The sequence below is a fragment of the Papaver somniferum genome, chromosome 8, assembly GCF_003573695.1.
Source record: "Papaver somniferum cultivar HN1 chromosome 8, ASM357369v1, whole genome shotgun sequence".
NCBI lineage: Eukaryota > Viridiplantae > Streptophyta > Magnoliopsida > Ranunculales > Papaveraceae > Papaver > Papaver somniferum.
Window position 1 is genome coordinate 24241895 of NC_039365.1, and position 24620 is coordinate 24266514.

Below are 24620 nucleotides of genomic sequence, written 5' to 3' on the forward strand. Positions count from 1 at the left end.
AATTAACATTCAACTCCCTGACTTATTTTTAATCCTCAAAAAAAAACCATAAATCAATATTTTAAATATTGATTATTTTTTCTATATAAATTACCTACATCCCAAGTTCCCAACAATAATTCAAGCTGTGCTCAGCTGAGGCCAAATCTTCCTCTCATTTCTTTTTCTCGCTGAAACCTAGATGGAAGCAAAATCACAAAGATCCTAAAGCATCTTTAAAAAGGGGCCAAAAACATTGACAAAAGCAATAAATCCAACACTACGTGGCACATTATAGACTTGAAGAGATTGATATTACACCAACAACTAAAATAATAAAACAGTCTAGATCTTGAGACAACAACATTATGCTGATTAAAGCAAGTACTACTGCAACATAGATCTCATAAAAACACAAAAACATACTATGTTTTGTTTTCTGATATTAGAAAGAGAAATGTGAGATAAAAGTGAAAGATGGGGTCGCAGCCTGCACGCAGCAGCAGCAGGCATTGAATTTTGAAGCAAGGACAGCGTGGGCCTAGTTAGTAAGTTCGCGAATCATTCGCGAATTTTTCCGTATCACGAATTTTACCGTCTTATTCGCGTACGTTTGCAACTCCGAACCCAAGTCGCGTATTATGTGGCATTCCCGGATTATTCGCGAACCGTTCACGAATTTTACGTATCCCGAATGATACGTCCTCTTAATTCGCCATAAATTCTTTAGCTTTTACTTTTCAAAGACTCCACTTTTTGGGCTTTACTGCCTCCCGAACATACACGACCGGATATTAAAAGTGTTGTAATTTTTATGAAACAAAAACGACTGAAGAGATTTGAAGGTGAAGGTGAGAGAGATCTCAAACTCACTAACCAAGCATCTAAACCACCATACGACGTCCTTTTGGATAACTAATGTTGTATATATTATTAATATCATCATATTAAGTTTATTTTTTCTTTAAATAACTCACACATATGCATAAAAATTGGTCTATGACCTTATAAATACAAATTATTTGTTATATATAGATACCGAATTTTCAGACCCGAACTCACATTTATAAATCGAATTATACACGTACGTATGCCGTTCCGAATTACTGACGAATCACGTCCCGTTGACCGAATTTTGGACCGAATCTGGATTTTACAAAACCGTATAATACTCGTACGTTTGCCGTTCCGTACGTTTGCCGAATCCCGAATTGCTAACTAGGAGCGTGGGTGCATTATCAGTAAAGTTGGCGGGCGGGTGCTGCATACTTTTTATATTTGGTTGGTTCTCTAACCTCTGTACCACTGCTTCTTTTGTCTCTGCCCTAACAAACAAAGACATTGTGAAGCCGACTGAATTTTTCATTGAAGACCTCCACAGACTAATCTAGATCCTAATCTATCATCTGTCATTATCTCTAGCTCTCTCTAGATATATGAGTTGTGTTCTGTATTGATGGATCCAATACATACATAAGACTACTTTTTCTTCTTTTTGGTTTTTTTTCTTGGCTACCACTATACTAATAAACCCCTTCAAAGTAGAAAGTGATAATCAGAGATTGATAAATTTTGGAGCCGAATTTCTCAGTATTCAGTACAATCATTACTTCTACTAACTAGTGTGTAGCTCAAGGCTGAACCCTAATCATGATGATATTGCATTTCTTTCCTCTACCTTCTCCTTTTTCTCATTGTTGTACTTTTCTTCTTCTTCCTATCAATTCAAACAAACAACAACAAATACTACTTTACCTTTTAATCCACAACCATGGACTGCTCTTCTTTCTTTTAATTGTGAGTGCTTTACTTCTCTATTTTCTGTCAAAAATCTTCTTTTGGGTTTTGAGTGAAATAATATGGGTGATAAAATTAGAGAAGAGGGAGTCATAACCAAGATTCAAGATGATTTGGTTGAAGAATCATCAAATGAAGTACTTCCACAACAACAACAACACTCTATTGTTGTGAACACATCTTCATTGATATCAACAGAATCTCTTTATATTGCTCCTCCTCCTAATGTTTTAGTAGTTGGAGGAGGAAGTGGTTCATCAACAACATCATCACAATTTGAGCACCATCAAGATGAAACAGTAAATCCAAAAAGACCCAAGTTTGGAGCTGGTCAGTGGAAGAAAATCATACCATCACCACATCAACAAAGACAACAACAGCAACAACACCATCCAAAAATGTTTTCATCACCAAGCCCAAATGATCATCAAAAAACCCTAGCTGTTGAGGTACCAACAAGTACACCACATACTACACAAACTAGTACTTCATCTACACCACCAACAACAGCAACTTCATCTCCAATATCTCCATCTCAGGAAACAAACAAACCATTTCAAATTAGAAAAGGAAAGTTTGTGAGTCCAGTTTGGAAACCTAATGAAATGCTTTGGCTAGCTAAAGCTTGGAGAGCTCAATATCAAGATAATGATAGTAATCAAGATGACATTGTTTCTATCTCTACTTCTTCTAATACCACCACCACTGGTAGAGGTAAAACCAGATCAGAAAAAGATAGAGAAGTAGCTGAGTTTTTAAACAGAAATGGTGTCAATAGAGATGCAAAAACCTCAGGTACTAAATGGGATAATATGTTAGGTGAGTTCAGAAAAGTATATGAATGGGAAAAAACTAGTAATGAAAAAGAAATTAATGTTGGAAATACTAAGAGTTATTTCAGATTATCACCTTATGAAAGAAAGCTTCATAAATTACCTGCTTCGTTCGATGAAGATGTTTTTTATGAACTTTCTCAGTTTATGGGGATTAGGGTTAGAATTACTTCTTCTACTACTTCATCTCCTCATCAAAACAGATCATTATTAGTTTCTAATATTAATGATCCAGCAGCATCTCTTCCTGAAACAACAGCAGGATTTCCTTCATTGCCTCAGCCACCATTACCTCATTCATTCAAAGAAGAAGATTCTGCAGGTAACATGTTTATGTTTATGGAAACATTACTATTCACATGCATAATTGCTAGAGTTCAGTTTGATAAATGTTTTGATTTTTATATATTTTTTAGTTTTTATAAGTTGGATGGGACTATTTGTGCTGAAATTTCAGGGAGACTAAACAAACAAGGCATGGAGAGTAGAGGCAATGAAGTGATTACCTATGGAGGTCCATCATCGTCGACTTCGACGTCTAGAGAGTTTCGGCGAATTGGAAGAATAAGAATGACATGGGAAGAATCAGTAAATTTATGGGCAGAAGAACAAGAAGGAGATCATCATCATCAGCAGCAACAAAGAGGGGGAGGAGTAACTGCTGGAAGAGTTAAACTACAAGGATTAGGTTTCTTGAATGCAAATGAACTAACATTTTTTGATGAGACTATGGCTGGTTGCACCATGGAAGCTTATCAAGAAGGACCTCTAAAAGGTTTCTCAATTGATAGATTTATTTGTGGTCAACAAGTCAAAGTCTTTGGTAGAAGAAGTAATTCTTCCTCTAATCCTTCTTCTGGTAAGCTTTTTAAATTGTCTTAATTCATATCCTTCATTTTTATCTTTTTGGAATTTGTTCTTATATTGTCATGACTTTTAGGTCTGTCTGATAGATTTCAGCTTGGAGTGACTGAAAAATCCAATAATATCAGATGTAAGTGTGTTGTTGAACTGTCTACTTATGATTTTATGGTTAATTACACCTTCATATATATGAGTCCTAGACTTCATGTCTTGTTACTAGATATAGGTTCAGGCTTTATGCATTGCAATTAATAATCAAAGATCAAACCCAGAGTTTAGTTTCTTTCAATGTGTGCACCAATTGATATATCTAGTTCAAATCTCCTGGACACTGACAAACATTAGAATTCTTGCAAGTAAACTTTTACATGCATACTTGATACTGCTATAAACTTATGTCCGTCCACCACTGGTTATAAACTCGTTTGTCACTACCATCTCCAGCTGTTGAAGAATTATAGTTGTTTCAAATGGTTACTGTGTGCTTGTTGATGGGTCTTTTAGTTTCGGAAGTTATCATGAATTACATGTTGTGAAATTTGTTATCAGCAAAAGTTATTCTCAAGTGCCTGACATTTAAATTTGTCAACTATTTCACAGCAATTCCGCCATGGGAATACCAGGATCCAAGTGAGTACTACATCGGCTGTTTAAAGGTTCCACCAACATCTCTACCGAGTTTATTTGAACTCTCATGGCATTTACAAGAACCACCATCGGAGGAATTACGTTTTCCTTTGCGTAAAGATGTATACCGAGACTTACCTCAAGGCAAGGAGTTATTCTTCACAACAACAGCAGAACCGCTAGATTGTAGAGCTATTACTTTCGATATTCTGAGCCCGATAGTCCGATCAAACCTAAGTATAAGCGTTTCTACTGCAACAAGTAGAGACTCGTTTATATCTTTATGGGACGATTGCATTAATCGAGTTGTCTCAAAATTCTGCTCCCAAGAAATGGTTGTTGTTCGGAAACCATGCTTTAGTTCTTCCTCATCGAATGAATGTTTGCAGGATCAGTGGCCAAATGTAACAGGTTTTACTCGAAATTTTTGTCTATGGAGAGGAGAAGAAATCGATAAACTTCGTGAAGGTAACTTGGATCCATCTTCTTCAATAATAGAGAAAATACTATGGACTTATACAGACCTTCCATACATATTAGGATATTATGCAATTGGATATTCAATAACCTTTTGTGCATTAAGTCGATCACAAGACCGTGTTATCCGAACAGATCTCTACTCAGTAGATCTCTCAACACCAGCTGATAGACTAAAATCACTAATCCCGTGTTGGAGAATTGCTGGCTTACTTACATTATTAGCGGAACGTTGCTTCAACAGCGACAACATCAGCAGAGGTTTACCTTACAGCGACTTCGAACAGAAAGATATAGGAGGAGGGAACTTGATTGAAATGACACCCAACACTGTCAAACGTTCGTTTTCAAGTCGAAGAAAGTTCACTGCAGTCAAAGAAATCTACGACTTCCTCAACCGAAGAATCCCACACGCAGAATACATTTTTATGTCGTCAGAGAAAGATTTGGCGATAACATATAAACCAAGAGGATGCAAATCAAAACCCATAAACATAGAACAACTTGTTGAATCACTGAAGTTTGTAACAAAAGCTTTAGTAGCGTTACACGATTTATCATTCATGCATAGAGATTTAAGTTGGGAAAAAGTGATGAAAAGATCAGATAGGGAGAATGAATGGTTTGTGTCAGGGTTTGAAGAAGCTGTTGGTGCACCACAAATATATCCAAGTGGAGGAGTAATGGTAGGAGCAAGACATGCACCAGAGATGGGCAGAGGTTTGCATGGAGTGAAAGTTGATGTTTGGGGTGTTGGAATGTTGGTTAAGACAAGTGGGTTAGGTGTTCCATTGTTGTTGAGGGAGTTGCAGAATAGATGTTTGGATCAAAACCCTGAACTACGCCCTACTTCTGCTGATTGTTACCATCATTTGTTGCAACTGCAATCTTCTCTCTGTGTTGCACCAGGAGGTTTTTGAAATACTACTGATTTTTTTTGTCTTTCTTTTCTTACAGTAGGATTTATGTGATTATGTCTATCCCGGCACAAAAATGGTCTGACACAATTGATACTATCTAGTAAATTATGACAAACTCCCCTTAAAGAAAGAAGTTATCTGGGAACATAGAAGTAGTTTGTAAATTTACGGTTTCACTAATAGTGATTTTCAAATTGTTATCTTGGTCCTGTTGATGTTTGATTTCATTCCTCCATTTGAAAAAATGCCTCATGGTAATACCTAATCGGGTTGTCTGGGGTACAGACTGGTAGGCGCTTTTTTGTCGTATTGATTAGGAGTGCTCAATCTTAAAGCTATGAATCAAGCAATGTTGAGCAAATTGTGTTGAAAAGAATCACTTGTGGGATAGAGTCATAAAGGAGAAACATGGATCTAATTCTTCGTATTGGTTACCTGATATTGTAAAGACTGCTCATGTAGTCTCTTGCTGGCGCACTATTGCAGAGAACAGTCACCTTGTTTCAGCAAATTGGACAAAGAAGGCTAAGGTAGAGAACAGTCACCTTGTAGGTGACTATTGCAGAGAACAGTGACCTACATTCTGGTACCTTAGTTTCTTTTTGGCACCACAAGTGGATTGGAGACGTTAATCTAAGCAAATGTAAAATTAAGGCTAGTATATCTTCTCATTCAATCAGAAAAAAAAAAGAAGGCTAAATTGTGAAGCTTGTAAGCAATGGTTCTAAAAAGCCACAGAGATAAAGCAGACCAGGCTTAACCCCCTTTCTAACAAAATTGATCCCAAATGTAAAATTTACACTCAAAACACAGATGTCTAAGAATGCGAGGGGAAAGGATTTGACCAATTTGACCCTTCAACTTCTTTTCACAACACCATCTCATTAACCTTCAACTTCTTTTCACAACACCATTACTATTGACCAATTTGACCCTGTAGAAATGGAAAGTAAAATCAAGGCTCAAAATTCTTAAAATCAGGTGTTGGATTTGGGTTAAACATAAATTCAAAAGCATCTTTAAATCAATGTGGAAATGGATTAGATTATCAATACCTTATTAGAAAATTGCAGAGGAATTGTCATCAAACACAGAGGATGAATCTGCTAACAGGGTAGATGAGACCTGAAACACAAACAAGACAGATTGTAACAAAATACTGAGAAAACCAAGAAATGGGTCTCCATTTGATTTCAACACTTGAGCTTTTCATCCTTTTAGCAGCATTTTGATGATGAGGATCTTTTGATAGATCAAAACTAGCTCCTTTCATCCTTAATTCTTGAATACATCTAGTAAGTGTTCTATTATCAGATCTTTGCCTCTGTAATTCTCTTGACACTTTCCAGTACCTGTAAAGTTTCATTTGTACTAAACAAATAATAACCATGGAAGTAAATAAAGATACAAATGAAGGTAACCACCATTTCTTACAATAATGATGATCATGAGAAGAACAATTGATAGAAGATGTGTAAACAAGTGTAAGAAAAAAACCAATAGAAAAGTAAAAACAACAACATAATTGAAAGATTTCTGATTTAAGGTTATCCATTCTAGTTTCTTTCGTACTGATTCTACGCCCAAACATATCCTCTTCTCTTTGCCAAAGTTTTAAGAGTAAAAGATGGCCTGGGCTTTGAGAGATTTCCATCAATGGGTGTTGTTGAATCACTGACATTGTGTTGTTATTGATGAAACCAGTTGCAGATTTTCACCTTCTTCGTCTACTGGGATTTCAACAACAACATGTGTATCCTTTACTTCAGCCATTAGAAAGAAAATACTGAATCAGAAAGTAAGCTGTAAAAGAAGAAGAAAAAGATGGTGGGAAAGAATATATGTGCACTTGAGATTTGTGGAGAGATTAGAAAATTAGATAGCTTTGTTGAACGAAAATGGAGGAAGATACCAGGTATTTGAAGTCATCTCTCTGAATCTGCTAACGGTCATATTTTAGGATTTGCCTAAGATGGGGACGGGGTGCATACTTATGCGACCATTCCTCCGTACGTGAGACGTTAACTTCTAAAAATCCGTTAAAACGGATTTTCAATTGTATTTCTAAAATTAGAGCTGGCAAACCAGCCGAAAACCCGCAAGTTGACCCGGCTTGGCCCATGAAAACCCGCACCCGGCCCGTCTGGTTCCTAAACAAGCCGGGCACGGGTTGGAGAAATATCGGCTTGTGAGAAAACGGGTTAATCCGTCCCGGCTCGTAAACCCGCGGGTAAACCCGTTAACCCGTACAAAAATTATATATATAAAGATTTATAATCCTAACCCTAGTTCTTCTTTTTTCTTCACTCTCTGTCTCTCGGTTGCGGTAGCAGCAACCTTTCTTCTTCTTTTCTTCTTCTTCTTTTTCTTTTCTTCACCACACCATCAACTTTCGTCCGATCAAAAAGTTACATATTTGCTTTTGTTGATAAGAAGATTGAACAAAGAAAACATTGGTTGATTAAACAAGCACCAGCTGATTAAGGTTTTGTTCATGCACAACACCCTTTTAATTTTTGCTTTTGTTTCAGATTAATATTCTGATTATTTCAAATGAATTTCTTTAGCTTGGGTTTGATAATTTTTCTCATAAACTCTCTTTAAAAATTTCTTTTAGGTTGACGATTTTATACGAAATTAAATTTTGTTTGAAATCATATAACTTTGGTATTTAACTCTTGCTCACTGAACTATATATGTATGGGTTTGAATGGTAGGAATGAGATTTTTCAAAGATTAAACCCTTTTTGCAGTGATTGTTGTCACATTTTCCTTGCAAAATTAAACTTTGTATCGTGTTCCTGAACTTTCCCATGACTTAGTTTGCGAAAATGATTCATTGAACCGTCATTTTGAATTCCAGTATTATCTAAAGAATGAAGGATTGAAATTGTTTCATAGATTTTCTTACATTACTTTTCCACTGAGTTTTCAAATAAAATGTGTATGAACTTGTTTTTCTTGTTTAAACTATGGGGTTTATTCATTGTAGGGCCATTTGATATCTTTTTAAAAAAATCCCTGTTGATCAGCAAGCTATCTAACATTGTGTTGTCATTCATGCACTACTTGGTCTAAGCTTTATAATTTTCTTAATCAAGCACCAGCTGCTGCTGAGATGTGTTAGATGTGTTCTTGTAAAGTTATCTACTAATTCTAAAAGGGGTTGGTGAATGATTCTTTTATGTTTCCCGACTAACTAATTTTTTTTATTTTGTATATAGGTTGGCTCAACTGAGGGCAGAGTTGGTGTCCATCATTTGGATTTGGATGATTTGGATGATTCTCAGCAAGAGAAAAACTTCACCTTCAAATGTATAGAATTCTTGCTGCGATTGAAGCAACGATGGGTTGAGCTGAAAATGGACTGATTAGATGTATGTTAGGTGTTATAGGGAAGGATTTGGAAGGATTTGTGTTTGCTTATTGTAATACTTGTGTTTAATCTTTGTAATTTGTCCTAAATTAACTTAATTAAAATTTGATTTGATTTTTAATCTAACAAGCCGGGTAACCCGTGAACCCGCAAGCTTTACCCGTTACGGGCACGGGTTGAAGAAATGACTACCCATGAAGAATATCAACCCGCGGATTTTGGCCCGTATTAACCCGAACCCGTGTAACCCGTAACAAGCCAGCCCCGGCCCGCCCGTTTGCCATCTCTATCTAAAATATTTTACTATCCTAATTCTCTAAATTACAGGGGTTAGTCAAATGAGAATTTAAATAGCTTTTGGAGAGTTTGTAAATCTAATGTTAATCCATAGAGATTTTTTTTGCAGAATCTCATAATATATATTGTCATTGGTTAGAGACTTTATAAAATCATTTAAATTCTCTGAAACTCCGTGTTATTGGATTAAGATTTCATAAGAGTCATATAACACCCCTGTTATATTCAAATGAGAATCGAAATTCATTGGTTTGATGTTTTCAGAGATTTGGAGAGACATTTTTAGGAAAAATTAGGCATGTTAGAAATCTCTCCTGAAAAGGTGATATTTTGGGAGACTTGGAAACTTTGGTGAATATTTGTTTTGAAGGTAGGACCAAATTTTTTCTCTATTTTTGTTTGAGCCGACGACCAAGTAACGGGTCATTTGTGCAGTAAACCAGTGGCGAGATAGCATAGTAATGTGGGATAAGTTTGTTTTGTGGTAAAACCTGATTCTGTTGTTTTTGGTAAATTTGGGGTGTGTTGATGAGAAACGAATTCAAACCCAAAACAAATACACTGCACGGGATTACTTTTAGATTCGAGAGATCAATCTGTAAGACACTGGCCTAAACCAAGAAATGGTCGTTCCAGATTCAATTCGGTCACAAAGTGAAGGACAAGGGTTGATCTTAGGGAGGGAAGCGAAGAAGGTGTTTGAGATCAGAATGTTGAATTATGAAGGTGTGGTTGTTTTATGACTTGTATCAGAAAATGGTTTATGTCTACTTGTATGTTGATAACACTTGTCTCTTGTCGAAATAGGTTGAATTCCTATTTATAGAAGTCATGTTCGAGCACCCTTGATCTCGTAAGAAGTGGAGGTGCATGATTAAGCAGTGGAGAAGTGTAGTTGTGTAAAAGGTGGTGATCACCACGTTTACGAGGAAAAATGGTCACACTTTCACCCACTACTCTCATTGTTGTTAACCGTCTGTTATTCCCTGACACGTTCTCGTAATGGGCACGTTGCACGCCGCACGTTGTAAACCGCCAGACCAATACCCCAGTGAGCATTCCCCAGTTTGTGAAAATGGGTCAAGTCATGAGACTTGCCGTTAAAAACAGCACATGGTGCTTTTAGGTCAACATTATTTGTAGAAATAATATTTACAAAACATCGTTTACAATCGATGTATACAAAGCATCATTGTTTCAAAGCTCGTCTAAGTCAGTCGCGGAACTTAGCGTCTTAAAAGGAGCGTGACCGTTCTATTTCAAGGAGTTGGTGGGAGCTACGCACGCATCCCAAGGAGTTTCCGGTCAGGCCCTATAGGAGAGTGGCGACTGGTAGCCATTCTAAAATCCTATCGGTCGATCCAGTTTAGATCTGGACCGCTTAAATCGGCTAGCCAAGTTGAGTGGTTGAGATGATTTGCGGCAGTTAATGACTGCTGTTAAAGTAGCACGAATGGCCACTTTTGGGTGATCGCTCGGAGGCCACATGAGCAAGTTGTGGCTTAGCCGATCGCTCCTCACGGAAGAGGGGTGGCCGGTGATCACAATGTCACCCTGTTGGCCATCTAGAATCCGATCTAAGTCGTTCGACTAAGCTGGCAAAGATGGACGAACGCGATTGATTTACGGCAGTCACATAATGCCGTTTGTTCGATTTAGGGTTTAGAAGTCGTGTGGCCAACCCTGTTTGGCTAATTGAATCAAAGCGCTGGGAGCTTATTTGTACAGGTCGTTCGGCCATTGCACAGACGGGCCACTCGTGAGCACGTTGACATCTCCTGATCCAAATAAAATTAAATCTAATCCACTCGATTCGGATGGCGAAGATGGATGGTCATGATCTATTTGCGACAATAGTGTGTTTCCGCAAAGTATTTTTAGGGTTTTCAAACAGCTCGTTCACCCTACTTTGGGACGGCGATTTGATGTGCTCTGGTCTTGCTATGAGCAAGTCGATCGACCAAGTGTGGAGTTGGGTCGACGCTGAACATGTTAGCACTTCTTTAATCATTCTAAGGAAGATCTAAGCCGTCCAACTAGGCTAGATAAGTTGGATGGTTGTGATGTTTCTGAGACCGTTTTGGCCTGTCTTAGATCGTTTGAGCTCTCTTCTTCAACAGCGCGATCACGCATGTTTGGGCTTAGAGTTCGATGACGTTAGAGTGTGCTAGGTGGAGTCCGACCAGTTGGGGTATTAGTAGGCCCGCCGATGGTCATCCTGGTGATCGCCTAGTTCCTCTAGAGTAGAATAAGCCTATTGAATTTTGTGCCAAATCGTACGGCCTTGATCATTTTTTAATACTGATATGGACAGTCTAGATTTCCCTTAAAGAATTTAAACGCGTATCGCGCTAACTTTCAATTAAAAGGTGTGTGAACACGCTGATCTCTTTGTCAGAGGGTGATGTAGCCTATGTGAGTGTTTTCATGCAGGTCTCAATATTGACACTTTGGGAGATTTATGCTACTCCGTTGCGAGTGAACATTAATCATCATGTCATGTCAATATTGAGAGTTCAGATGAGAACATAGCATAGGAAAACACTAGGCAGGATCCGACAATAGTGAGTAATGCAACTAGGAGCTTAAATACTCATTAGGCTCTATACTAGTGAACAATTCATCTAGGAGCTTGAATTTCAATATAATGTGAAGAGAGACATGGGAACTCATCAGATTCTGATATATTCTCCAAATTCCTTGTGAAATATAGATATATCAAGGTCTACTACTTCTGATGTCGGGTCAGGTAGACAGACTTTTACAGTTTTCGCCCTAAGCTAAAAACCACCATCAACATTAAGTCCCCTGCTTAGAACGTAACCGTGACATTGTTGTGGGGTGTGCACTTGATGGTGACAGACGAAAAATAAAATTGAAAAGACGAGCAGGTAGATATTACCAGGGAAATCCAAATCGACCTTCAGCAGCGAGATCATGCGGCCAGTGGCTTTCGTAGTAGCGTGTTGCTAGCTCATCTATGGAGTATGGGTGCGGTGCGCTCAGTCATCCATTCCCGTTCATGGAGCAAGAAGGAATCCTTCGTCTGTTAAAACTCTAGAAACTTCATTTGTATGAGAAAGGGTATCGACCCTCTTCTGTCTTTGTTGCTCGTCTAGATCCATGATTTCGTCTGCAGCGGCCGGATCCTCTTCAACATTTTCAGCAACTCGATCATAAGCGTGCCAATCGTCAGCGGCAAAGTAAGTTCATCTTTTCTTCGTATCTTAGATGTGAGTCTAATATCCATGGGTGGTTGATCAAACTTGGATATTTAGCTCGGTGTGAATGACTTTCTTTGTTAGCGGCGTTAGAGCGAGCGTCGATGGAAACAAAGCAATCTCCAATAGTTATAACCAGCAGCAAGGCGATCCAGGAGAACTCAAGGTAGGTGCTCTTTTCTATTTTGTGCATGTAGCCATCCAACAGTACCACCGATCTTCTCCAGAATGTGTAATAAGGTTCTGACTCTAGAAGAATGAGTATCTAACCTCTCCAGTGGGTTTCGAAATTTACCAAACTCCATTGCTCCCAATTGCAAGAGGCCTTGACTTATGTTGCTTAGTGTCTGGACTGCTAAGTTACAATTGAAATGTTCTTTAAACTCTTGAGCATTGACTGGCACGAAATTGTATTTATTATGACTCTTTAGCTCATAGACTTATTCTTTCCATTATGATTATGATGATGACATGCTTGGATAGCTTGTATGGGAAAGATCTTCCGGAGGCGTTGAGTGAAGTATATGAGATGAGAGGCGTTACGTTTCCGACGTGTTGCTATCAAGTCTTCAAGGAATTCATTCCAAGCGAAATCCTTTGAATCATCTTCTGAATCTTGGATTGTTATATGGAATGGGATGCGATGAGAAGTCCCCAGTTACACTTCTATCTGGTCACCAGAGCTATATTGTTGAGTCGGCTTGGGAATACGATGCGGTCTTGTAAGGAGATGTAGATGTGTACAAGATCCGATGGCGTGGACGGATACGTGAAAATATCTTGGAGTCTTTGATGCATTGTACGGCTTCATGTTGAGAACTTTCTGCGGCTCGTAAATCTTTGACAGTGATGATGCTATATAAGAAATAACTTGGTTGAGGGACGTGAAGGCATCCCGTGCTGGCAGTCCCCAGGTGTAATTATCCTGAGCCTATTGTCTTTTGAAAGACGTACTTCCATTGCATTTGCTGGTAAGGTGGTTGACGAATTGATGAAGGCGACAATCTTTTGGATTCGTCATTTGTTGATCAGAGTCGTGTTTGATAGATCTGTATTGTATCCAAACTTTTGGCAGCTCATGCACCCCTTCCATAGGAAATTGGAAATCTAGAAACACCGATTTCGATTTTGTTGGCGATGTGGCAGAAATGATTCAGTTGGTCTGTGTGGATTGATGAGGTGTTGAAACGGCTTCGGCCTCTGAAGAGAGCGTTGAAGCGGCTTCGGGAGAGAGAGTGTTGAAGCGGATTCTTCGGGAGAGAGCATTGAAGCGGCTTTAGGAGAGAGAGTGCATTGAAACGGCTTCAAGAGAAAGCGTTGAAAAGGCTTCAGGAGAGAGAGCGTTGAAGCGTCTTCTTTTGAAGAGAGAGCGTTGAAGCGGCTTCAGGAGAGAGTCTTCTTTTGGATAGAGAGCGTTGAAGCGGCTTCTTGAGAGAGCAGGCATTAAAACGGCTTCTGGAGAGAGCGTTGAAGCAGATTCATGAAACAGCGTTGAAGCGGCTTCAGGAGAGAGAGCGTTGAAGCGGCTTCAGGAGAGAGAGCGTTGAAGCGGCTTAAAGACAGAGCGTGCGTTGAAGCAGCTTCTGGAGAGAGCGTTGAAGCGGATTCTTTTGGAGAGAGATTTGAAGCGGCTTTAGGAGAGAGCGTCCGTTGAAGCGGCTTATGGAGAGAGATTTGAAGCGGATTCAGAAGAGAGCGTTGAAGCGGCTTCAGGAGAGAGCGTTGAAGCGGCTTCAGGAGACAGAGTGTTGGAGCGACTTCTTCTGGAGAGAGCGTTGGAGCGGCTTCCTCTAGAGAGAGCGTTGAAGCGACTTCAGCAGAGAGCGCGCGTTGAAGCAGCTTCTTCTGGAGAGAGTGTTGAAGCGGCTTCAGGAGAGAGCGTGCGTTGAAGCGGCTTCTAGAGAGAGCGCTGAAGCGGCTTTAGGAGAGAGCATTGAAGCGGCTTCTGGAGAGAGCATGCATTAAAACGGCCTCTGGAGAGAGCGTTGAAGCATATTCAGGAAAGAGCGTTGAAGCGGCTTCAGGAGAGAGAGCATTGAAGCGGCTTCTTATGGAGAGAGCGTTGAAGCGGCTTAAAGACAGAGCGTGCATTGAAGAAGATTCTGGAGAGAGCGTTAAAGCGGCTTCTTTTGGAGAGAGATTTGAAGCGGCTTTAGGAGAGAGCGTCCGTTGAAGCGTCTTATGGAGAGAGCGTTGAAGCGGCTTCAGGAGAGAGAGCGTTGGAGCGACTTCTTCTGGAGAGAGCGCTGGAGCGGCTTCCTCTGGAGAGAGCGTTGAAGCGACTTCAGGAGAGAGCATGCGTTGAAGAAGCTTCTTCTGGAGAGAGTATTGAAGCGGCTTCAAGAGAGAGCGTGCGCTGAAGCGGCCTATAGAGAGAGCGCTGAAGCGGCTTCATGAGAGAGCGTTGAAGCGGCTTCAGGAGAGAGAGAATTGAAGCGGCTTCTTCTTGAGAGAGCGTTGAAGCGGCTTCCTATGGAGAGAGCGTTGAAGCGGCTTCAGGAGAGAGTGTGCGTTGAAGCGGCTTCTTCTGGAGAGAGCGTTGAAGCGGCTTCAGGAGAGAGCGTGCGTTGAAGCGGCTTCTGGAGGGCTTCTTCTAGAGAGAGCGTGGAAGCGGTTTTAGGATAGAACTCCAGTGAGGGCGCCCTTAACCCTTGATTTCGAAAAATGAGTTCTTCTCATTCTTCTGAGGCGATACGATATGGCAGATGGGAAGACGACACAGAAATAGTCCTGGACGGCAAGTCGTGTTTTCTCCTCATGGGAAAGAATATTGTTCCTATTGTAACATCTCAACGCATGCAACAGTGATTCGAAATAAGGGAGATAACAATAATGGTTAAGGATTCGACCAACCTTCATTTTGATTTTCCCTTGAAAATTACATGCTTCTTGATTGACCGTCTCTCTTGTGTTGAAGAAGTCCTTGACTGACGGCGAAGGAATTTCATGTTGAGCCTCAATCCCCAGTTTACATGGTTCTATCATGTATGGTCGATGGGTTGACCATGATGAGGGTATCACCCTCTTGCATCCATGTTGAAGGCTATGTACAAAACAAGTTGGCTGGAGCTTGGATGGATACGATCAAGATCCTTGATATAGACGAGTTATGACTACATGCACAAACCTTGGCAGTGACAAGTGGTGGTTACGGCCATGAATCTTGGAAGGAAAGAGCGACAGCTACGAGCACGGACCTTGGTCAGCCACGACCATGAATATGGACGGGCTTTGATAAATCACATATGTGAGTTTATTCTTCCTTCTTTATATTTGGTGAAGCAAATCCTCCCTGATTCCCTGCGTGCGAAAACTCGCCTATTGTTGCTTGTATGAATGCTCCATCACGGGCTGTCCAGTTTCGTGGATGAAGTCCTCAGAAACTATGCAACTCCTGACCGGAAGAGGATCTCTGTGCACTCCTTTAGCGCTTAGTTGAAGTTCTCCAGCATCCACCTTCTCATTGAAAATGCGCTTCAATTTATTGCAATCGCTGGTGAGGTGATGGACGAACCTATGGTAATGGAAATATTTTGGATTTGCCATTTCTTCTTCGGTTGGAGGACGTCTGGTAGGAGGTAGCTTGATGACGCCATCTTGAATCCACGCTTCTAGGATTTCGATTACCTCTTCAATTGTACACGGTAAAATTAGAGAAGCCTCTCCAGTTTCTTGTTGTTGTGCAGGCGTCTTAGTCGCAACTTTCCAGGTTTGAGTTGTCTGTTGCACTAGTGCCGCACGTTTGGGTTGTTGATAGTCGTTCCCCAGAATCATTCTCTTTCCACCCTGACTAGCGATTGTATGGAGGTTGGATCTTTTATTAGAAGGACGCTTGCTTTCCTGAACATCTTTATGAGTTTCTTCATTATGGGACGGTTCGGATCGACTGAGTAAAGCAGCAGCGGATCTCTTAGCAGCTTCTAATGCAATATGGGAATTGATATTTTCCAGGAAGGACGCACATAGTGAAATCACCTTTTCATTGCAAGGACTCTGATGAGAACGTGATAAATCCCATGAGTCCTGTTTCTGAGTTTGAGGAAACATCTCTTGATCTTCATGAGAAGACACGTTAGGTTGGTGGTTTCCTTTCCATTCGACGTGACCATAGGCTTCATCTTCCTCACCAGGAATAGGAATATGAATCTTGGAAGAAGGACTACTATCATCAGTATTGATCCAAAATGAATTGTTGGTGGCGTTTCCTTCAGAATAAATGCACGTTGGTTCCTTTGATAGTTTATCCGTGAGGACTTTCAAAAGCGCAAATACTTCGTCCTGCGTCTTGATAATAGTAGCTTGATTCCTAACAATATCATTCAGGATTTTCATCAAATGGTGAATAGTTGTTAAATATTGAGACTTCATAGCCTCGACGAGGGTTTTGAATGAAAGAATGGATTCAGGAATAACATGTGAAGTATTATCAGTGCTGGGAGAAGTAAAATTGAGATTGAGGGTTTCTGAACCATTCCTAAGATCAACCATATTGAGAAATTTAGGAAATTGAAAACAGGATAGGGGAAATGATTTTTTGCAACCGAGAGATCAATCTCCCACTGTGGTCGCCAGTTGTTTTGGGGTAAAAACTGATTCTATTATTTTTGGTAAATTTGGAGTGTGTTAATGAGAAACGAATGCGAACCCTAAACAAATGCATTGCACGGGAGTACTTTTAGATTCGAAAGATTAATCTGTAAGACTCTGACCTAAACTAAGAAATGGTCGTACCAGATTCAATTCGGTCACAAAGTGAAGGAGAGTGTTGATCTTAGGGAGGGAAGCGAAGAAGGTGTTTGGGATCAGAATGTTGAATTATGAAGGTGTAGTTGTTTTATGACTTGTATCATAAAATATTTTTTGTCTACTCGTGTGTTGATAACACTTGTCTCTTGTCGAAATAGGTTGAATTCCTATTTATAGAAGTCATATTCGAGCACCCTTGATCTCGTAGGAAGTGGAGGTGCATGATTAAGCAGTGGAGAAGTGGAGTTGTGTAAAAGGTGGTGATCACCACGTTTACAAGAAAAAACGGTCACACTTTCACCCACTACTCTCATTGTTGTTAATCGTCCGTTCTTCCCTGACACGTTCTCGTAATGGGCGCGTTGCACACCGCACGCTGTAAACCGCCATACCAATACTCCAGTGAGCATCCCCCAGTTTGTGACATGTTTGATGTCTCGAGTAAATGGGTCAAGTCATGAGACTTGCCGTTAAAAGCTGCACATGGTGTGTTTAGGTCAAATTATTTGTAGAAATAATATTTACAAAACATCGTTTACAATCGATGTATATAAAGCATCATTGTTTCCAAGATCGTCTAAGTCAGTCGCGGAACTTAGCGTCTTAAAAAGAGCGTAACTGTTCTCTTTCAGGGAGTTGGCAGGAGCTACGCACGCATCCCAATGAGTGGACGGTCAGGCCCTATAGGAGAGTAGCGACTGGTAGCCATTCTAAAATCCTATCGGTCGATCCAGTTTAGATCTGGACCGCTCAAATCGGCTAGCCAAGTTGAGTGGCTAAGATGATTTGCGGCAGTTTATGACCGCTGTTGAAGTAGCGCGAATGGCCACTTTTGGTTGATCGCTCGGAGGCCACATGAGCAAGCTGTAGCTTGAACGATCGCTCTTCACGGAAGAGGGGTGGCCGGTGATCACAATATCACCCTGTTGTCCATCTAGAATCCTATTTAAGCCGTTCGACTAAGCTGGCAAAGATGGACGAACGCGATTGATTTGCGGCAGTTGCATAACGCCGTTTGTTCGACTTAGGGTTTAGAAGCCGTGTGGCCAACCCTATTTTGGCTAATCGAATCAAAGCGTTGGGCGCTTATTTGAACAGGCCGTCGGCCATGTGCAAAGACGGGCCACTCGTGAGCAGCTGACATCTCCTGGTCTATCTAAAATTAGATCTAAGAAACTCGATTCGGCTGGCGAAGATGGGTGGTCATGATTGATTTGTGACAGTAGTGTGTTTCCGCAAAGCATTTTTAGGGTTTCCAAACAGCGCGTTCACCCTACTTTGGGCCGACGATTTGATGCGCTCTGGTCTTGCTATGAGCAAGTCGATCGACCAATTGTGGAGTTGGGTCGACGGTGAACACGTTAGCACTTCTTTAATCATTCGAAGGAAGATCTAAGTTGTCAATCTAGGATATCTAAGTTGTCCAACTAGGCTATCTAAGTTGGACGGCCGTAATTGTTGGATCTTACTTGATGAGAGAAGAGACCAAATTGTTGGGGAATGTAACCATAAAGTTCCTGGAAGGAAAAGTGGTTTTAAGGATAGTATGATAAGTGGAATTAAACCACCATTCAGCCAAGATAGCCATTGATTCCATTTGGTGGGTCTGTAACTAGTCATCTCAAATAAGATTCTAAACATGCATTGACTCTCTCAGTCTGCCCATCAGTTTGTGGATGGTAAGCTGAGCTCATGCGCAATGTTGTGCCCATCCTAGTAAACAATTCTTGCCAAAAATTGCTGAGAAATATACTATCTCTATCAGATACTATGGTAGCTGGTAACCCATGCAATTTGTAAATGTTATCAAGAAATACCTTGGCCACTGAAGCAGCTGTGAATGGGTGGCTAAGTGGAAAGAAATGGTTGTACTTGGTGAATCTATACACCACTACCATGATGACTTCTATACCTTCTTATTTTGGAAGCCCATTAATGAAGTCCATTGAGATGTGTTGTCAAGCTTGGTCTGGAATTGGAAATGGTTGTAACAAGCCTCCAGGTGAAGCATTTGAATGTCTGTGTTGTTGGCAGATGTCACATTCTTTGATATACTGCAACAAGTCTCTCTTCATACCCACTCAATGGAAGTAGGTCTTGGCTCTTTGATAGCTAGCTTGAGTGCCAGAGTGTCCACCCACAGAAGAAGAATGGACTGCAGCCATCACTTGTTGTCCCATTGTACCATTGGAGCCAATGTATACTCTATGCTTATATCTGATAATTCCTTGTAGAATAGTATGAGGACTTATGCTTGTAGGTGAAATGGTGAGTTGTTGAATGAGTTCAGATGCTAGAAGATCTGATGTGTAACTAGCTTGCACCTCACCAAACCAAGTAGGTTGAAGTTGGGATAAGAGCTGGCATGCAGTTGAAGATGAAGAAGAGACCCTTGATAAGGCATCAACAACTTTATTCTCCACACCTCTCTTGTAGATAACAGTGTAATTATATCCAAGCAACTTAGAAAGCCATTTTTGATGCACCATAGTATGAAGCCTCTGCTCCATGAAATACTTCAGACTTTGATGATCTGTATAAATAGTGAAGTGGTTATCCAATAAATAAGGTCTCCATTTTGAGACATCCATCACTATAGAAAGTAACTCCTTCTCATAGGTTGACATAGAGAGAAACCTTGTACCCATTTCCTTGCTGAAATAAGCAATGGGTCTCTTGTTCTGCATTAAGATAACTCCTACACCTGTGTCACATGCATCAGTCTCTACCTCAAATGGAAAAGTGAAATCAGGAAGCACAAGGACTGGTGTTGTGGTGATAGCTTGCTTTAGTGCCTCAAATGCATTTTGAGCAACATCACTCCAATGGAAATTATCCTTCTTCAACAACTCTGTCAGAGGTTTGCTGATAATTCCATAACCTTGTAAAAAATTTCTATAGTAACCAGTGAGACCAAGGAATCCTCTAAGTTCTTTTAGATTAGTTGGTCTTGGCCATTTGAGCATACATGCAATCTTAGTTAGATCAGCTGTGACTCCTTCTCCAGTTATGATATGGCCAAGGTACTCAACTTTAGGTTGTCCAAAGGTGCACTTACTGAGCTTAGAAAAAAGTTGGTGTTGTTGCAGGGTCTTGAGAGTAATTTCCAGGTGCTCCAAATGTGAATTCATGTCAGGGATATACACAAAAATATCGTCAAAGAATACTAAAATGAATTTCCTCAGATGTGGATGAAAAACATCATTCATCAAGGATTCAAAGGATGCAGGTGCATTGGTTAAGCCAAATGGCATCACCAGAAACTCATAATGTCCCTGATGTGTCTTAAAGGCAGTTTTGTAGATATCAGGAGGAAAAACTCGAATTTGGTGATACCCAGCTCGTAAATCTATTTTGGAGAATACTTTAGAACCAAACAGCTCATCCAAGAGTTCTTATATTATAGGGATAGGGTATTTATCCTTAATGGGGTTTCATTCAGTTTTCTATAATCTACGCAGAACCCCCAACTACCATCTTTCTTTTTGAAAAGTAATATTGGAGAAGAAAAAGGGCTTCGACTAGGCTGAATCACACCAGTTCTAAGCATCTCCTGCACCAACTGTTCAACCACCTCTTTCTGAATGTAGGGTATGCGATAGGGTCTCTGATTTGGGGTGGTGGTGAGGGGTTTCAAGGGAATATGGTGATCATGTGTTCTAGATGGTGGAAGTTTTTTTGGTTCCTGAAACACAGAGTCGTATTTTTGGAGTAAAGTTAAAATGGGTTATGGTGTAATTGTTTGCTCTTCGCAAGAAGTAATAACGAAAAGTCGACCAGCCATGCCCTCCTTTGTTTTTCTTAAGCCATTTATGTAGTGGTTTGCCAGACATCATAGAGATTTGAGTTGTAGGTGTGTTACCTTGAAGTTTAATGTGCTTCCCTTCCTTGTCGAATTCCACAGTAAGTTTATTGAAGTCAAAGACCATTGGTCTCATTTCACGCATCCAGTCCACTCCAAGAACCATGTCACAGCCTCCTAGAGTTAAGAGTCGCGTATCGAATTGGAAATTGTACCCCTGCATCTTCCAATTGAAAGAAGGACACTTAACATCACTCAACATATTGTTCCCATTAGCTACTGCTACCAGTAAAGAAGCTGTAAGAACCATCAATCCACCACATCTTGCTGCTGCTGTTGGATCTAAAAAACTGTGTGTACTCCCACTGTCAATCAAAATAGTTAATGATTTTTTCTTGGCTTCTCCTTCTATCCGTATGTTTTTGTGAGAGACATTTCCAGCTAATGCGTGTACTAAGATTTCAACTTCTTCATCTACATTTGGAGACAATGGTGTGTCAAGAGGAGAATCTTCGCCAGATTGTGTGCATTCGTCATCATCAGCATCTAGCATATAAATATGTTGCTTAAAACACTTGTGTCCTGATTGAAACACTTCATCACAATTATAAAAAAGACCCTTTTTCTCTGCGCTTCCTCATTTCAGCATAGGATAGCTTCTTTATTGGTGGTGGAGAACTAACAGGGGTAGGTGAAGTTTTGGTGAAAGTTTTTGTACTGGTGATTGGAGAAGGTATATTCCTTTGAGAATAATTGTTTGGAACATAAAGTGGTGGAGGTCTGAAAGTGTGTTTATTCTTCTTAGAAGCATTTTCAAGGAGTGCCTCTTGCATTCTGGCCAAGTAGACAGCATTAGTAAGTGTCTTGTGTGAGAACATTTGAACATGTAGTCTTAAATCATCCTTAAGGCCACTAATGAAGCTAGAAGTGAAATATTCCTCAGTGAGGTGTGGGTTTTTAGCTAACATCAATGCCTTCAATTCTTCAAAGATCTATTGATAGTTTAGAACAGAACCCAACTGACAGAGTTTGTTAAACTCTCCTACAACATCATCATGACCCAATTCTTGAAATCACATACAAATATCTCTTAAGAAATCTTCCCATGATATAACCTGCTTACCGATTTGATAATCTTGAAATATGGTATCAGCCTTTCCCTCTAAGTACATTGAAGCTAGATTGACCATCTGAGGATCTGACATATTGTGCAGCAAAAAAAAAAAAAATTCTACACTTCCGAATCCATGATCTGGGGTTAGTACCGTCAAATCTTGGAAATTCTATTTCTGGTCTAGGTTGCTGAATTGATTCATATCATGATTATAAATAGTAAATTGATTGAGGTTGTATGACTTTTTCACCCGAATTACTCTGATTAAAGTTTGGTGGAGGTCCCAAAACGCCATCATCGTTGCCAGATTGGTTTTCTCGATTTACGTTTTTTCCACCTGAGACTTCAATGTAATGGTTCATCTGAGATTCAAACGCAGTATTAATTACTTCCATTAATTCAGCCGTCAATTTAACTCGGGTTTCTTTAATTTCAGCAACTGTCTTTAGCACTGCATCATATTTTACTAAAGAATCACTTCGAGACTTGGTAATCTCATCCATCTTCTTGTTGCAATTTGCCTGAGCTTTAGCGAGCTCTTCAATTTTCCTTGTAAGTTCTTCAACAACAGCTTTGTTAGCCATCACAGGTCCAGGTGATAGATGCTCATGATACCAATTTGTAGTGACCTCTACTACAAAGGGATTGAACAAGAAGAGATTAGGGTAGAGATTTGAATGAGATTCAGATGAGAAGGAAGAACAGGAGAGAGAAGAGATAAAAATATATTTTAGAAGAGAGATAATTGGTTCATTAAACTTGTCTAGCATCCAATGCCTGCACGGCTACACAAATATGCCCATTGGATACTAACATGACTAGGATAATTACACCCCATAAAGATAAGGGCACCCAGCTACTACACAAGTGGGCTCAAGATAAAATATAAGTATAGTTGGGATACGACAACGGCATGACCAAGGCTAGAATTTTGCGTCGTGGATAAAATTAGGGCCTGGCGGCATGGACAAGCTAGGATTTGGCGTCGTGGCCAACATTAGGGCTCGGTGGCATTGCCAAGGATAGAGTTTGGCATATTGGTGTTAGACCCAAATATGGCTTCGACAACATTGGCTCCAGTTTCCATATCAAACTTAATGCCTTAGGGAGCATTACTTGGCTTGGTTGGCGTGATAACCTTGGCTAAATTAGGGTTCGACATATCGAAACCCTAATTAGCGCGTGAGGCATGTGGTCGTGGAACAATGTCGTTTTTTGTGCAAACGGAGCCATGGCCACGCCAAAGGAATCATGGAAGAGCCATAACACGGGAATGGCCACAAGAGCAAGGGCGACTATGAGTGGCCATAACATGGAGCCATTTTTACGGTTTCCTGTGTTCCACATGGCTCGTGGCATGTTGTGGGGCACAAAGCGGCCAAATTTGGGACACAACTGGAAATTAGGGTTTTGGTTAATGCGCCTAAAGAAAAGTCGTGCTTCTGACCAGAAAACCCTAATTTAAGCACGCCATGGCGTTGGCCACGAACAAGAAGTAGGTTAGCACGTAGGTGCGCTATTTACGGCACGTTGGCCTGTTTGGCTTGCTGCCACAAAGTGGCACGTTTGGCATGGCGGAGTAGCATGTTGGCATGCCTTTCAGCTCATTGGCGCAACATGGCACGTTTGGCATGTTGGCGCGGTTTTGTAAAGCCAATTGGCTTTGTGACCATCTGGCGCAATTCACCTCTTTTAACACTGTGGCAAGTTTAGAGCAACCTTATTGGTTAATATAAAAGAGGCCGGCCAAGAATGGGTGTGGACACACTTCTAGTGTGTGTGTGGCGTATTTAAAGCGACCTGATTGGTCGATGGGAAAGAAGAGGGTCGGTCAAGCATCATGGGGCGTGGCCATTGGAAAGTGGCGCCGGCTGGCTTATGGCACGACCACACATCCCTTTGTTGTTGCTCCTTTTTTCCGCGGTTCCTCTTTTTTATTTCTTGTTTTTTGATTTTGGGTAGGATTTTGAACCTACTAATCCATGGCGGATCAATTGCCTAGCTTTCCTAGGTTTAGTCTCGACCAGCAAGGTCTGATATACTGCACGGGGCGCAAAACCATAATTTTGCAAATTAATTGGGTTAGGATATTTTTGTGAGTTATCACAAAATTGATTAACATTTTCATAGAGTTCTTTAAATTTATTATCGAAGAGCAGTATGCTTTCATGTTGAGTTCTTTTATGCAAAGACCTTAACCTTGATACTTCGGAAAATTCATGCTACTCTGCTGCGAGTGAACATTAATTGTCATGTCATATCAATATTAAGGGTTCAGTTGAGGAACATAGCATATAAAAGTATTCAGTGAGTCTTATATTAATGAATAATATAGGCAGCGCGCCGAAATTTACAGAACATCTGGGATTGTTGCTACATGCACCATTCTGGGTAAATTTCATGTGAATATATTGAATTGCTCAATAAATGCGCCAGTGAAGAGGTTGAACACTCATCATTATTACATGGCTCTGTCTCTTTGTAGAATGACAGCATATTAAATGCGAGAAATTAACTTTAACCCTGAACCAAAAAACCACCATCAACACTAGTAAAGGGCAAGGCCT

At 40.3% G+C, this 24620-nt stretch overlaps 1 protein-coding gene and 1 pseudogene across 1 annotated transcript; one reads left to right on the plus strand and one right to left on the minus strand.

The window, feature by feature from the left end:
* The first annotated feature begins 1838 nt into the window (after positions 1-1838).
* Positions 1839-5497, plus strand: LOC113305282. Its single transcript, XM_026554354.1, has 4 exons — positions 1839-2931; positions 3067-3468; positions 3550-3603; positions 4023-5497. The coding sequence occupies exons 1-4, from the start codon at positions 1839-1841 to the stop codon at positions 5495-5497; spliced, it is 3024 nt and encodes a 1007-aa protein (XP_026410139.1).
* Positions 5498-6286: 789 nt separating this feature from the next.
* Positions 6287-7319, minus strand: LOC113304079 (annotated as a pseudogene).
* Between the last annotated feature and the right edge of the window lie 17301 nt (positions 7320-24620).

Coding starts and splice junctions, on each gene's coding strand:
- LOC113305282 (XM_026554354.1), top strand. CDS start 1,839: ATGGGTGATAAAATTAGAGAAGAGGGAGTCATAACCAAGATTCAAGAT. Junction 3,469..3,549: donor TTCCTCTAATCCTTCTTCTG/GTAAGCTTTTTA, acceptor CATGACTTTTAG/GTCTGTCTGATAGATTTCAG. Junction 3,604..4,022: donor AAAATCCAATAATATCAGAT/GTAAGTGTGTTG, acceptor ATTTGTTATCAG/CAAAAGTTATTCTCAAGTGC.